This window comes from Larus michahellis, chromosome 4 (assembly GCF_964199755.1).
Source record: "Larus michahellis chromosome 4, bLarMic1.1, whole genome shotgun sequence".
NCBI classification, from domain to species: Eukaryota; Metazoa; Chordata; class Aves; order Charadriiformes; family Laridae; genus Larus; species Larus michahellis.
The window spans coordinates 66790699-66805976 of record NC_133899.1 but is presented as its reverse complement, the minus strand read 5'-3'; the positions used below and the strand labels follow the sequence as shown (position 1 = coordinate 66805976).

General features: G+C 47.3%; 1 protein-coding gene across 1 annotated transcript; it reads right to left on the bottom strand.

Annotated features, from left to right (window-relative positions):
* Window positions 1-8868: 8868 nt before the first annotated feature.
* Window positions 8869-15228, bottom strand: AHSA1 (activator of HSP90 ATPase activity 1). Its single transcript, XM_074585384.1, has 9 exons — window positions 15087-15228; window positions 14512-14702; window positions 14246-14328; window positions 13464-13581; window positions 11706-11794; window positions 11224-11358; window positions 10327-10428; window positions 9725-9776; window positions 8869-9282 (listed from the first exon to the last, which is right to left on the bottom strand). The coding sequence occupies exons 1-9, from the start codon at window positions 15164-15166 to the stop codon at window positions 9110-9112; spliced, it is 1023 nt and encodes a 340-aa protein (XP_074441485.1). The 5' UTR covers window positions 15167-15228; the 3' UTR covers window positions 8869-9109.
* Window positions 15229-15278: the final 50 nt, after the last annotated feature.

Below are 15278 nucleotides of genomic sequence, written 5' to 3'. Positions count from 1 at the left end.
CTCGGGAGCACCCATGACATGGCCGTGACAAAGTCCTGCATTTCCTGCACACAGCCCTGCTGGGGGCAGGAAGCAGCTTGGCCACCGCTCATGCCATTGATGGAGAGGAGCAAAAAGCACACAGCCAAGTTCTCCCTGGGGATGGTAACATGGCAGGTACCCCTGTCTGGTCTTCTGCTGGCCTTGGGCCCTGTTCCGTGCTGCATCTGCCCAGGTCCCCAGCGAGGGGCAGCCTAGAAAAAGTAAGTCGTGGGTGCACCCTGTGCTCCTCAGGCTCGCTGCCTGGCCAGGGGAGCAAGTGTGGCTCCAAAGGAGGAAGAGGCACATGTGCTAATAATGTCAATACCTGGTGTCTGCAGGTCATGGATCATGATGCTCTCCATAGGCGCTTTGGTCTTGTCTGGGTTTTATTCAGCTTTCCACAGGTCCATGGCAGTTTCTCCCAGCATGTTTTGGGAGCTCACAAGTTTCCTGCACAGGAACTAGGCTGAGCACCTTTATCCCTGGACATTCAGTTACTGAACCTGGCAGAAACTGTTCATAGCTTTTATTTACCAAATTTTACGCATCAGAGGAAATAAAAGAGCAAGTCAAGCACACGTAAAGAAGAACGGAGTAATTTCTAAACTAGAGGTTTCACCCAAGGCTGTTGGCTACTCCATGTTTTTCTGCAGGACACCATTGGACAAAAAACCATCTGTCTGGGTGCAGAGGTCCTTGGTTGACTGTCCTCTGCTAGGTCTGTCCTTCTTGGCAGGACCTTTCTCCAGAGCCAATGAATATCCATGGTCTAAGAGCTCTTTGGGGAGTCTTTCTGGGAATGTCTTTTATATGTTGAGTGTACGTTGATCCTTTTGCCTTGGTTACTGATAGAACATTGCATCGTTGGTCATCAGTACCTGAGACTTCATTGCTGGTAAAACAAAAGAATTAATGAAGCTATCACTGAATTATTCTTATTTAACTATTATTCCACCCTCGTATCCCCAGACTCCAGTTATGAGTGCTATCAAAACACAGGAGACACTGTCCATTTCCCAACAGGCGTGCAGTCTGACATGACCAGCGTTACGTAAAGGGTGAGAAGGAAGACACAAGCAAATAAGCATGGATGGAGACCCAAACCCTGGTAAATTTTCATGACCGTTACATGTTCCCTAGCCCAAATGGTCATTTGCTCACTAGTTTCTGGTAAAGAGGTAGGTCATAAAGAGGTGGTCAAGAGGGAGTGACTTGATTCTGGGAGTCTGGGACGTGTGCAGGGAGGCTCAGAAACAGACATGGAAGCATTTGTACAGGAAGCAGACAAATTGAGCAGCCAAGGCCATGGAAGGATGAGCTTGTTATCTGTCATTCGGCAGAGGTTTCCTCTCCCATATCATATGTCATCATTAACATCAGCAGACTCTCAGAGGAGCTTATTTACCATCATTGCACAGACTTCTTTAGAACAACCTCCTATTAAATGTGCCTAGTGACCAGTATTGGACCCACGCGTGGAAGCAGAACCTCTGCAAACAGCCTTTTTTGAAGGAGACTTTCCAAAGCTCAGCCAATTTTTTCGTTAGACTGGGTGCTCTCCGAGGAAGTGTTCTTGTAATAATGACTGTTACCCAGGGTTTGCACCCTTCTCCTCTTTATGCTGGATATGTCAACCAGTCCAATCCCCAAAAAAGAAACTGTAATTTCTGTAATAAATGGACTTCCTGTCCAAGGGCAAGTAGAAAAATTTCTTGCACGAAGCCCATTCCCTTCCCCCTCCCCCCCAAAAAAGCTCGTTGAAAGCCGAATGACTGTTCTGCCTCGCTGCCTCTATGGTTTGGACGATACAGGCATGAAGTGGAGCGTGAGAAACAAGAAGCAGTGTTGTTCCTCACACAAGCACCTTACACACCGGGAGGCTTTGCGGGGCACCATGAGAAAAGTAGACATTAAGCCAGCGTTTATTTTTATATCCCATCAAAGATTCTGTCCAGCCCACTGCTATTTAAGTGATGAATCTCTAAGCTTCCACTCCTTAAGTTTATTGTGTTTTTTATATATAATATATACAGAATGTCTTTTATTCATACAAAATTTCATAGAGAAGAGTTCTTTATTCTGATGCTGCAATAAAGCACTTTATATATGTATGTGTTGCTGATGTGATTCAGTTGGGACTGAAGCACAGGTTGCTATTTGTTTTGGTTGAGAGGGATGATGCTACGTTGAATGTGATGTGTCTTGTGTCCCCAGCCCCAGCTGTACTGCAAAGACCCTGGTGGCTTTTCTTGCTTCCCTTAGCATTTGCATTTGATGGTGTCTGGCTGCAAGAATTGCAGGTGGCAGAGACTATCCGGACCCCGCTGCCACAGCCAGGGGATATTGTGAAGTTCTTCTCACAGGGAAGGAAGCATCCTATGAGAAGGTCATCAGGGTCAGTGCTGAGAAGCAAGTGCCTGACCTGTGTCTCAGCCCTGACCCCAGGTTTTATTCCATGCTCAGCCTGGCAGAGCTGAGTGCCGGCCGACCTTACACCAACACGCTGCTTTAAGCAGGTGTTGAGCATGGGAGTGGGTGGAAAGAAAAAACCCAGCATCATCCCAGCTGGAAAACTGGTTTGGCAAACCACCTCCAGAGCCAACAGCTAATGATAGCAGGGGGATCAACAAAGCTTTCCAGGGATCGCAACTTTTTGTTGCCGTCAGTTTGCTGCATAAATCGTGACCACTTCCAAACTCTTGCTATTTCCAGCTGTTTTCTCTCCTTCTCTCTTACTCCTTTTGCTTTGTGCTGGCTGCACATCTGTCAAGGGTTATCTGCTACTCCAGCACGGGGCTCTGCTCTGCAGCTGCCTGGCGCCATTGCTGGCCCCTGCCTGGGGGGGAGCAGATGGCTCCTCTCTGTGAAGGATGCTCTGAACTTCCCGCTGGTCTTCTACAACATCAAAAACATTGTTGCACGGAGCCCAAGCCAGGGGGAGCAGGCTGAGCTCTGCTCTGCAGGAAAAGCAGCACAGCGAAAATCGCTCTTTCCCTGGAGGGGCAGTGAGCGGTTACTACTGTGTATATAACATGCCTAACATGCCTTTATCCTCTGCAACAAGGTCCTTGCTCTGCTGGATGCTGAGCCCTGCTCCGAAACTCCTGGGCTATAGAAATCCCACAGCCAGAGGGTGGAAACAGGAAGAATTGCTGCCCTAATTCTGCAGGCGCTCAAGACCTGGAGATGTCACCTGAGATCACAGAGTGAGTCTGGGGCAGAGTCTCACGCTGCACCTTTGCCCACTGCTTTGAACACAAGACTTCTTGACCAGTTGAGTTGCCTCAGTTTGCCAGCCTGACCTGGAGTTTCATGTGGCTCCACTGTACCAGTTCCCTGGCATCCGAATTGCAGCTGAGTTAGTTTGGACACAGAAGGAACCGTGCCCAGATTTTGCTAGGCATGACAGTCAGCACGTGCTTGTCCCTGCTGACGTCCCCTCTCGGCCACAGACGAGTCGTGAGCAAGCTGTGCAAAGACCTTTTGACTGTGAATGGCACCTTGAAGGCACGGGTGCGTGGCCAGCTACCTGGGGGACAGGCAGGGTGCGTGCAGCCCATCTCGAAGGGATGAACACGAGTTTTCATAGAAACATGTTTACAGCAACAGAGATCCTGTTAGCTGTCTGCATTTTTTCAGGGCTCCTGCTCCAAGCATCTGTTTCTTGGAAAGAACACAAAAAGCCCAGCTGGGCCCAGAAGGAACTACTAATGGGAGGAGAAGACAGAGGATGATAATGCCAAGAGAGTTTGGCCAAATCCTTTGCACCAGACCTGAACTGCAAGGCCTGGCCCTAGCCTAGAAAAGAGCAAAGTGTGGTCGTGATGGTGCATGCACCTTGAATTAAAAATTAAGCTCTGGAAAGGAAAACACCCCAACCTTTCCTGGTCTGTAAAGGGACCTGCTCCACTGTGTGGCCACATCAGCCCCCCGGGCTGGGTGTGCTGGTGGCACAGTGTGGCACGCAGCTGCCAACGTCTCTGTAGAAGAGTAAAAAGAAATCACCCCCGGCAGGTCCCCACCAGAGCCCATCCTCTTCTCCGCTTTCACTGATGCCATGCTGTAGGGATGCCAAAATCACACTGGGTCAGCCCCGCTCGACGTGTCCATGGGGCAGGATTTACTCCCTCCGTCTCCACAGAGGATGGACCCACACGTTTGCAGTCGGGAAAGGAATGTCTCATCCTCCTTGCCTGCCATGCAGCGGCCAGCTGCCCCTTGGAAATGCCTGAGAGGAGCCCAGCTGGTGGGGCCCGGCCCCTGCTTTGTTCCAGGTCTTTGCAAGCATGTCAGCTATTCTTCTCTCACTGCATGGGAGCCCGGAGCAGCGATCGCAGCCCTGCGCAGCTTGATCATCACGCACGGGCCACTGGGGCCACAGCAGAGCCCATCCACCGGCCAGCATCCCCCGCCACGCCAGCCCCTGCCAGCCCCAATCCCGGCCAGGCTTCTCTCCGCTGGGGCAGCTGAGCCGTGAGGTTTCTGGAAAGCCAGGAGAAAGTTCCCGCTCCCACACACCAGGTATTACAGCCTTCGCACACGGGGATGTACCACAGAAAATGGATTTAGCTGGGGTCTCGAGAAACTACATAGCCCCATCATGTAGATGTGGGCAGATCGTTCCTCACCCATGGGTCCTGCTCTCTCCCGGGCTTCAAGCTCGCCAGTGATGGAGATTCCACGGTAACCCTCAGCTTTATTGTTCTTGCAGGGAGAAATATTTTCCTAGCAGCCAATCTAAATCCTTCCTGCTTTCTTTTAAGCCCACTGCATCTTACCTGCAGTGGTCGCAGAGAGCATATTATTGCCTTATTTGCTCCTACCTCGAATGTATTTCAGAATCTTATCATTGCGCTCCCTATTTCCCTCCTTCTCTGCCATCGTCTCTTCTCCAGACTAAACAAATGCGAAGATTATTTCAGGCTTCCCTTAGAAGCTGTACTTGTAGACCTCCAGTTGGTCTCACTGCCCACCACTGGGCTCGCTCCAGGTAATTCACATCTTTCTTGAAGTGTGGAGCCCAAAACTGAGCCCACGGGGTCTTATCTGGGGCTTTCTTAATGCCGTACGGAAAGATTTCTTCACAAGACCTACAAACCTCGGCATCCCAAGCAGCTTTTGTTCTCTTCCATGAAGTTTTAAATTTATGTCATTTGAAAAGTCATCATAACTCACTCAGCTTAAATGTCTTTTACAGATGTGCTGCCAAGCCTGTTGCTTCCCCTCTTGTACACGTTACTGGTGGTTTCTGCCTCAGTGTAAAACTTTGCAAAACAATGAGATCAATTTTTTTTTTTTTTTTCCCTCCTGGATCACTTTCTCACTTGGTCAAGATCATTTTCAATCTTACACTTGTCTTCTAAGGGTTTTACCACAATGGTGGTGATGTAAATTATTTTGGACTTTTAAGTTACTAATTATATTATTCTGTGTACTGAAACTTACTAGATTCATTACAGCTCTATTAGGCCTTCCCTCATTTACTAATAAAAATATCGTATGAAGCATTGCCTGAAGTCTTAATAAAGCCCAGATATTCTGATAAAGAAAGGCATTGGGTTGACTCGATATGAGTTGTGCTTGATGTAGCCATGACATAGGTGTGCTGCTCGCTACTTTTTACCTGATTAGCTGGGTATTTACAGGTTACTGGCTGCATTTTTCGGTATTTTTTTCATTCATTGATTTTTACAGACTGAACTAATTCCCTTGGCCCTCTCCTCTCTCTCGTCTTCCCTCCCTCTCCCCAGCCCCCTTTCTCATCAAATTTGGGAAGATTTCTTCACTTTCCCAAGTAAGCCTTCTAGGGTAAACTGTGTCAGACCCTGTCATGCTGGAAACATCCAACTACTTTCACTTTGGCTTTTTAAAAAAAGTATTTTATTTAATTTCTTCCTGTTTTGCCATTGAAGTAGGTTTGGGATGATGTTTCAAAGCAGTTTTAATAGTTAGTTAAGCTGGGAGCTTTCAATCTTTTTCATTTGTGGCCTGATTTTCCCATAGAAGGTTCACATACATAAATGATCAAAACACACGAGAAAGGGCCAAGAGAGTAATTACAAAGGTCCAGTCTCTGACAGCTTTCAACAGCAGGTGACTAGGAAGGAAGAATAAAGAAAAGGACAAGCACATGTCACTATTTCCCTGAAGTATTTTCCTGGTTGCCAGCAGCTGGTGACCAAGAGGCTTCTTGAGCCAGATGTGATGGCCGTCCTGTTTAAACTTGGTTGGTTTATTCTTTCATGAAGTTTTACACTCCTGTTCTGAATCCATGTAAACTTTTAGTGGTGCCGTATCACCAGCTGCAAGAAATTCCAGAATTCACTAAATGTGCTGCAAGACACCTTTGGTTGGGCCCCCATGTTCTGTTGTTTGATGGTTGCTTCCTTACTTACCTTCTCCCTTTGCCTCATAAAGTGCGTAGCCAGTTATTGTCCACCTCTGACCTCTCATCACTGTGAAAAATTCACTGTTTACTTCCATCTTTGTTTTCTGGAGTTTTTTTAAGCTTCGTTTTCTTTAATCCACAAGACTTTCCACTTATTCTATGTCAGTTCAGACTCTTGAAGAGCCTTGGGGGGGAGTATACTGGACCTTGCTTTTCTTCGTCATCTTATATAGCCCTCTCTCCCCCAAAGAGCTGCAAACTGCGTCCGGCTCTCCTGACACTGAAAAAAGCAAAAGTCTGGGGTTTCTCATTAGCATCTGCACAGCTGCACCAGATGCCGGCTGCAGCTGAAAGAGCAGGTCTCTCTGCTGCGAGCAGGCAGATGTAGGGCAGGGACCTTCACTAGCAGGCAGCGACTTAAGGCTCAGATCGCCTTTGCCAAGTAAACGGCTGAAGTGGCATGAGGCATCCCCACCACGGTGCCCCGCCAGAGCCAGCACAGCCTGCCACGCTCTGTGCCTCAGGCTGAGCGCTAGCTCACAGCCTGGCCTTTGAGCACCAGCTTTTCTTCACCAGTGGGTTATTCCAATAGATTCAGTTGCGAGCGGCAGCCAAGGCATGGTGGCTACATGGTTCCGCTGCCTGTTCTGCTGCTGTGGGGATGGCGATTCCCAGCCTGAGGGGCAGGGAGCCAGCTGGAGCAACACCAGCATAGCTCAGGGCACTCTGGTTTGTTGGAAGAAGAGCCCTCAAACGGCTCCTTGGGCAGAGCCCTGAGTCCATGAGCCCCATGAATGTGGGCTGCTGGCTGAGGCCAAAGCGCGTCCTATTAGAGTAGCAGCGGGATGCCCAAAGTAAACCTTGTTTGTGATGAAAGGAAGGCAATTAAAATTCCACTTTGGCTGCCTTTCTGTCCCACTTCCTAACCTTCCAGCGGCAGGTGATTAGCAGGGCCTGCCTTCTGCTGCCCTGGCTCCCCTGTGCCAGCCGAGCCCCACTGCAGGCCAGCACTGCTGCTGCAGCACGGCCGGCTGCCGGCACAGCTGCTGGAGCACAGCCAGGACAGCCCCGTTCACCTGTCCGGTTTGGCTCATGTTAACTTAGAATGAGTGTGGGGTTTTTTCAGTTTTTCAAATCATTTCGCACTCCTTTTACCAAAGCTTGTGCCTTGGCTGTGAACACATGTTCTAGCCCTGCTGTTTAAGGTTTCCCGTGTTTCCATCCAAATTTCCCAAACAGAAAACCAAACACACATGCTGAATGGTGACATCGGTGTGTTTTCATTATGTTATGCTCCCACAGCCGGTAGTTCATTTGTGCGTAAGGATCCTGGCAAAACACCCGCAGCCCCTTTCCCAGCCAGGCGATGCTTTAAGGAAGGCAGCCCTGCAGGACACAGGGAAGCCACCACATCTACAGGTGCCTGGTTGCCATACACCTTCCTTATGGTCACAGGTCATTTTGGAATAGCAAGTGGAAAAGGCTAGAAGTGCTCTCCGTAGTTTAAAAGGGAACGCAAACAATTACATTTGGGGCTTTATAAAAGGGCACTAAAGTTGTTTTTTTTCCTGTTTCCTCTACCAACGGGAATGGCTACAACATACCATCTAGATTTAAAAAAAACCCCACCAAACCCAAACCAGCAATTCTCACTGAGCTTACTACAAGTGCTCTGCAGAAAACACCTGCAGAAAACCAAATACGTAAGAGAAGTTCATGCCTCAAAGGGAAAACCAAGCATTTCATAACCCTTGAGGTTAAGCAGATTGACACTTCTGACCAGAACTAATTTCCCCCCACCCTATAAACAAGTTTATTGCTTTAGAAGGCATCTCTGGGAAGTAACTGTATTAGCAGCAGAGAACAAGCAAGTGGTTTTCCCTTCCTCACCAGTGGAAGCAACAGCTGAAGTGGGGTCAGCCAAAAGTACTGCACCTTGTTTATTTTACAGGAATAAATCCCACCCCCATTGAGAGCCTATAGTTTGCTTTGGCCTGAAACTCTCAGAGGTAGCTGACCCTGGGCCCCACAACCTGCTAGAACTGTTTTGTAAGTGGGAGTTTCCCTAGCAGTGGTTTGCTGATTGTCTGGGACAATTTAGGTGACTAAACGATCAGCATTCTCATAGAGCAGGCTCATGTAAGCGTAAGAAATGATCATGTTGAAGAAGGGGATATGCAAGGGAGGAGAGGAATAACTTGAACAGGATCTTAGATCCCTTCAGAAATGGGAAGGGTTTGAAACATTTACTAGCGGCAGATCAAAAGCAGAGAGAGAAAGCGAGCAGCTGCTCCAACTAAAAACTGCATCAAGCTCATGCTCTCTGCTCCCTCAGAAGTGAGGAGTAAATCACACTGGGATCAGCACTCCTCATTGATCGGTTTTTTTCCACACGGATCCCTCCCTCAGCCTATCGGCCGACCCTTTGAACTCAAGCCGATCTGAGGACGCAAGTTCCGTGGTGTTTTTTTTAAGTTAGGTTTATTTAGCAATAGAAGTATGTACATGTAAGAGAATCCCCTGCAGCACGAGACATGCAGAAAGCAGTGAGGGACTGAAAGTGGTGCTGCTCAATGGCCTTCCTCATCACCTGTCATCCCACTTTACTCGGCAGCAAGGCCAAGATTAGAAAGGGACAGGTGAGAAATTTATCAGTCCACGTGGCAGAGTCTTCAGCCAGAGCCTTCCCAGCAACCAGTATTAAAACAAGCGGGCGCCATAGCCAAATGTCTGTTTAATGCCCTCGAAGTAGTAGCGCTGCCAGCCTTGCTTTGTTCTTTCCTCCTCACTGGCAGGAATGCCCTTGCCTTCCAAGCACACCTCTGTCTCACCACCTTTGTCAGTGAAGTTCAAGGTAATTGTTGCAAAGTGCCCTAGAGGAACCAAAGGAAATCTGTCAGCAGTGTGTAGTACAGTATACGCCGCCCCAAGGAGCTGCTCTGCTCCTCCTCTCACACAGCACCACTTAAAAGACTCCTCAGGGTCCTTCACAGAGGACCTATTTATGGCAGCTGCAGGCCTTCCTCAGAAACAGAGGGAGGAGAGGGCTCCCTCTTCATGGCGTTCGAAGGAGTTGCAGCCACAGCTGAGCAAGCTGCTACTTCATCCTTCCTAATCCCCGGCCGCTGCTCTAAACGGTGGCTGACGATTCTGACCCGACCGTGTGGGATATGAAGCTGGGATAAGGCTGGTGCAGCTCCCAGAACACCGTGTGCTCCCCAAACACAAGCCAGAGTGCAGTGTGGGAAATGGGGCTGGAATTCTTCAAACACCTGCAAGGGCTGCAATATGATAGTCTACTTTTGGACTACTTACCAGCTGGCCAAGATTTAAATCTCCATTTCATAACAAGTTGCTTCTCAGGGACCTTGAAAAAAAAAAAACACAGAAAGATCGAGTAGTAATTTTTGGCAAATCCTGCAGTCTTAATAGAAAACAACTAGAACTGTGTTGATCTGAAGCCTTAGAGACCCCTTGAGAAAAACACACACACACAGAGGGAAAGAGATTTTAAGTGTCCTTTTCTTTCCACTCCTCTTCTAGGAAGTTAGGCCATAGTACAGCCCCTAACACTGAGACAGTGTCCCAGTACAGAAGACTTTAGTGGCAGGAGGGCTAAAGAGGAAAAGGGTCAGTTACTATCATTTACACCCCTTCAACCCCTAATAAATAAGTAAAATCACACAGAGAGGGCAAATACATTACCGGAAGCCAGATTTTCTCCCCTGACTGAAGTCCCATACATTAATCCATAGTATAATGAATACTTTGATAGCCACAGCGACTACAGATAACTATTGGGTACCAGGTAGAACTCTACAATTAGCTAACTGAAGCATTTTTACAGAATTGATACCTCAAAAATAAAAAAGGTGCCCCTGACACCTGCAGACACACCTGCACTAGTTAGTACTTACTAGGTCAACGAACTCTCCTGTGACACTGCCATCCAGCAACTGAAACTTCCCTCCTTTATCAGCCTCCAAGGCAGCTTGTGCGTGGGTGAAAGCTTGGACCATCTAAAAAGAATTCAGAAAGAAACTTGTATTACTTGACATTATCTGCCTGGAAACTTGTTGCCTAATGCTTCCCACCTAGCTACAAAAGTTCTGGAAGAGGAGGTAAGTCAACAGTGTAAGGTCTTCAACAGGAAGAGACCAAAGCCTTGCCCTGGCCAGAAGAGCAAGGTTACAGCATCTACAGCAGCATTTTGCCTGCCAAGGGAAAAGAATCCCTAGCTTTCATAGTCTATGCAGTGTTCTGTAAGCCACACTTTGATTTACTCTGTTGATTCCTTAACGAAACCTAAAGGAAAGGTCATATTTTTTTCTTTTTCCTTTTTTTTTTTTTTAAAGGAGGAACAAAAGACTAAGACCATGTTTAAGTAAAGACACAATGCTGCTCTCTCTTCTTAAACTATACAATAGTGTGCAGGAGAGGGGAACTTATTCCCCAGGCATGCTTTGATACCACCTAACCTTAACAGGAAAAAACAAAACAAAACCAAAAAGCGCACACAACTGTAAAGACCAAGAGATGTGACCACATGCAGCAAGAGATACACCTACAGATAGGTGGCTGACCATAGTCTGGAATTGCCTTCTGGCTGGCATTGCCTTCTGGCTGGCATTAACTACCCTCTCTTGTCAACTGTGTGACAAGATGCACACACGAGCTTTAAGCAACTGTTCTGCAGACCAGCTTTCTTCTTCCACTCTCATGGATTGTGAGTGTCCTACAGAATGCCTTGAATAGCTTCTTAGGAACAACCTACTACGTGCAAAGAACAATTCTCAGAACAAGCCTGGCATTACCTCCTGAGTAACGAATACCCGGTAGAGCTCCTCGGGAGATGTTAAGAAGGTGTCCTTCAAGCTGATCTTACATGTAGGGATCTTGACTCCTATGGATTTGGACTGTGATGTGGTAGTACTGCTGCTAGCGGCCGTCTAACAAAACAAGAAACAAAAACACACACACACGTACTTTTTTCACAAAAAAACTCAACAAGTGGTTCACATACGCAAGAGAAAAAACAAAGGCATTTGGTAAAGATGTAATTAGGTACAATCATCCTTGAGTGTAAAAAGGAGACTTATCGCTCTGCTTGAATTAAGAAATATTATGTGCTGCAAATCAAAACAGTCAGGCCTACACCACAGATCGCCAATTCCTGAATATATATATATATATGTATATCCTGTAAACAGCATAGGTTGCACCTGTAAACCCCAGAATCTAGTACTGTGTACCTTTCTTCAGAGATGCAAAAGCATGTTTGCGCAGTTTTATTTACCTTGCGGTCTTCTGCTTTAGGAGCCACCTGAGGTGTTGTTTCCGTATGTTCACCATTCACTGTGGGCAAAATCATGCCCTGGGTGAATTCTGGAAAGACAGGAATGCGCCCATGAAACTAATAAAAGATCAAGTAAACCTTTTAACTGTTCTTTGAAATACACAATCAAACAGGGCTTCCTGGTTTCTCCCCTGCTCCTGCTAACGCCCACGACTTGAAACAGTTTTTAAAAAAAGTAAACGGACCTCTTTTTACAAGCAATTAATTCTTCTTGCCCTCACTACTCTCCACTGAAGGCCTAGACTAACAGTTAGAAACTTACCTCCTTTTCGTACCCTAGACATACCAATCACTCTTATTGCTCTCATATTAACATTAGCCTTACGCTTACACAGCTTTTTTTCTCTCTCTCTCTAATGTAAATAGCAATCGCCTCTCAGATACTTCCATCTTGCTGGTGCAGACAAACCAAAACAAGCTTTTCCATTTCTTTTCAGACTGGCTCTCCATTTCTCATATCACTGTAGTACAGAATAAAGTTACTTCTAAATCCATCTTCAATTTATCTTTTTTGACACCAGTTGCCAGCACTACGCACAGAAACCCAGGTGAGGTCTCACCACTGCCCTGTCCTGCAACATTAGCGCTTTTACAACGGTACCAGAAGTTTCAGTCTCTTTAGCATCATGTTTGCTTCTTCTCCAGCTCTACAGCTTCTGCCTTTACCAATTATAAACCAGTTTGCTCTTTCTCCTTCCTCTTCATCTGTTCAAATTGGCAAAATTCCATTATAAAGCAGAATTTTATTATACATGTATAATCTTGTATCCTGCAATACTTAGTTCCCACCTATTCTCATTTATTCCAGCCCACAAGATCCTACAGTTCTTCCTGAATAACATTCTCATCTTCCTCTGTGTGGCTGCATCCCCCACCCTGAACACTAAAAAACCTGAAAAAACATAAAAAAACATAAGGATATAGAAATTTGATCCTAGAAAAACAGTAACCAGTGGTGGTTTGTACTCAGCAAAACTTGAATATCTAGCCCATATAGTGTAATACAGGTAAAAGGACATAAAAAGCAACTGCCGCATTCCCAGCCTGTACTAGAGAGCAAAGCCAAACTCAAACAAAGCACGCTGATTTAATTCCAACTACTGAAACCACTGATCTTATAAAAAAAAAAATTTTTGATCCAGATGCCGAGACAGCTCATTCAGTGACACCAACAAAACCTGCAGAGCAATCAATTTCCAGTTGTCGGTTATTCTCAAATCCAAATAACACCAGACACCTTTACTAGCGTGGCAAAAGAGAAAAACCAGCAAACTGGAGAAAAGATACCAACTTCCAAGGGAGTAAGCAAACTAAAGGCCAGATTGTGCTACGTGCAGTGACTGATACTCTGTGTCACTGGGGTAGAAAATACATTCCACTGGCTTTACTTTCACTATAGCTGAGCTTCAGCACATGAAGGACGTTCTCAGTTTTAAAACATAAACCAAAAAATGCTGTTTATTATTGGGTTATCACCAAAAACAATCTTTCTGGGCTGTGCTACAGTGTCTAGAGACAGAAGTGCTTCTGGCCAAATGCTAACCATTTTCAAGAGAGACAGAAAAGTTACTGTTGCTCTGACACCTTCTTGTTGAGATGGGATGAGGAACTAATATTCACTCCTCTCGTTACCCCCATCCCTTCTTCAGCATTAGTCCATATGGGTTCCCGTAACACTTCTCCCTCTCAGGTACATACCTGTTTTAAGAGTGCTGATGTAAGTTTTCATTGCATCTCTAATTTTTTTTGTGCCTTCTTGCTTCATCAGGGTCTTCAAGTTAGTGTCAGGCTCATCTTTAGCAAGGCTGACATGGATCTAAACAAGACAGACAAGTGCTGATTAACAAAGCCATACTTGCATGATCCTTACATTACTCAATTCAACATCACAGTTAGACTTTGGCTAAACTTTCACAAGAGGCAGTGCAGTTTTATTAATCCCTCACTTCGTCTGTCTCAGCCTACCTAAATACCTTCATGTGCTATAAACCCCTTATATTTAGAAGACAGGAATTAATTTGATAAAGATCTAACACCATGTGGAGGGACTCTTTATCAGGGAGCGTAGCGACAGGATAAGGGGTAACGGTTTTAAACTGAAAGAGGGGAGATTTAGATTAGATACAAGGAATAAATTCTTTATTCACCACTCTATTACGATGGGCATGAGACACTGGAACAGGTTGCCTGGGGAAGCTGTGGATGCCCCATCCCTGGAAGTGTTCAAGGCCAGGCTGGATGGGGCTTTGAGCAACGCGGTCTAGTGGGAGGCGTCCCTGCCCTTGGCAGGGGGGTTGGAACAGATGATCTTTAAGGTCCCTTCCAACTCCAACTGTTCTATTAACTTAAGCAGTCTCTAACACTAAAGAAGTTCTACACAAATGTTCTAAAAAAGTAACAGGAAAAGAAACATTAACGCTGTGAGGATTCCTGTTAGAACAGCCAGACAGCCAGCAGTATTAGACCGTAGCTATGCTTACCTCAACTTCATCAATGTCATTTTCATCTGAGAGATTAGGAATCTCCACATAACCTTTGTATTTCACTCCTGTCTTTGAGGTGCCTGCAATTACAATTATGTTGTTCAGATCAACATTTCTGAGTCTGGTTGTTGTAAAAGCAAACTTTTATTGTATCACAATACAATACTTTGCTTTATTATTATTTACTAAAAGAAGTAAGCATGCTTATCTTTGACCTTGTACTTTAATCTGGCCTTGAAACAGGAGGGGAGAACATCACTCACCAGTCCATGCCAGCTTGATAGCCCACTCATAGAAGAAGATAAGTTTCCCTTTGCGGTTGTTAATGGAGGCCTCTCCATCCAGTTTGCTCACTTCTGTCACCTCACAAGCCCCTTCCTCACCCTCCACCCTGACAGGCAGGAGGAGAGTTTTCAGCCGCTCCGTGGACCAGTTGGAGGCATCCCGCTCCGTCCTGCCAGAAAGCCGGGGGCGGGGGAGGGAGGGAGGGGGGAAAGCTGAGAATCTGGGACAGGCCACACCGCCAGCACACGCTGGGACTACCGAGCCTTCCCCCGGCTCCTTCCCTCCCTACAACTCCAACACACACACACACAGCCGGCCCCAGGCACCCCCCAGCCCTTCCCCCGGGGCACCCCCCGCCTCACACCCACAGAGGCGACGGCTTTCCCGAGGCATCACGCCGGACACCTCCACCTCAGCACCAGCGCTCTCGTAGGGGAGGGAAGGGGGGAAAAGCCCCTCCCCGGGACACCGGCCGGGCACCCTCCCTCCAGCCAGGGGGACGGGGACCTCCCGGGCGGGTCTCGCCACCGGCCGGCCGGGCCGCCCCGCTCACCAGTGCCAGTTGTTAACGTTGGTGGCGTCCGCCCGCTGCTCGACGATCCAGCGCGGGTCTCCCTCCCCCCACTTGGCCATCGGGACCGCCGCCGCCGCCGCCTCCTCCGCGCCGACCGCCCGTGGAAACTGCTAGAACCGCCGGCCGCCGCGCCACCTCCCGGCTTCCGTCACCGGCACGGTCCCTTCCGGC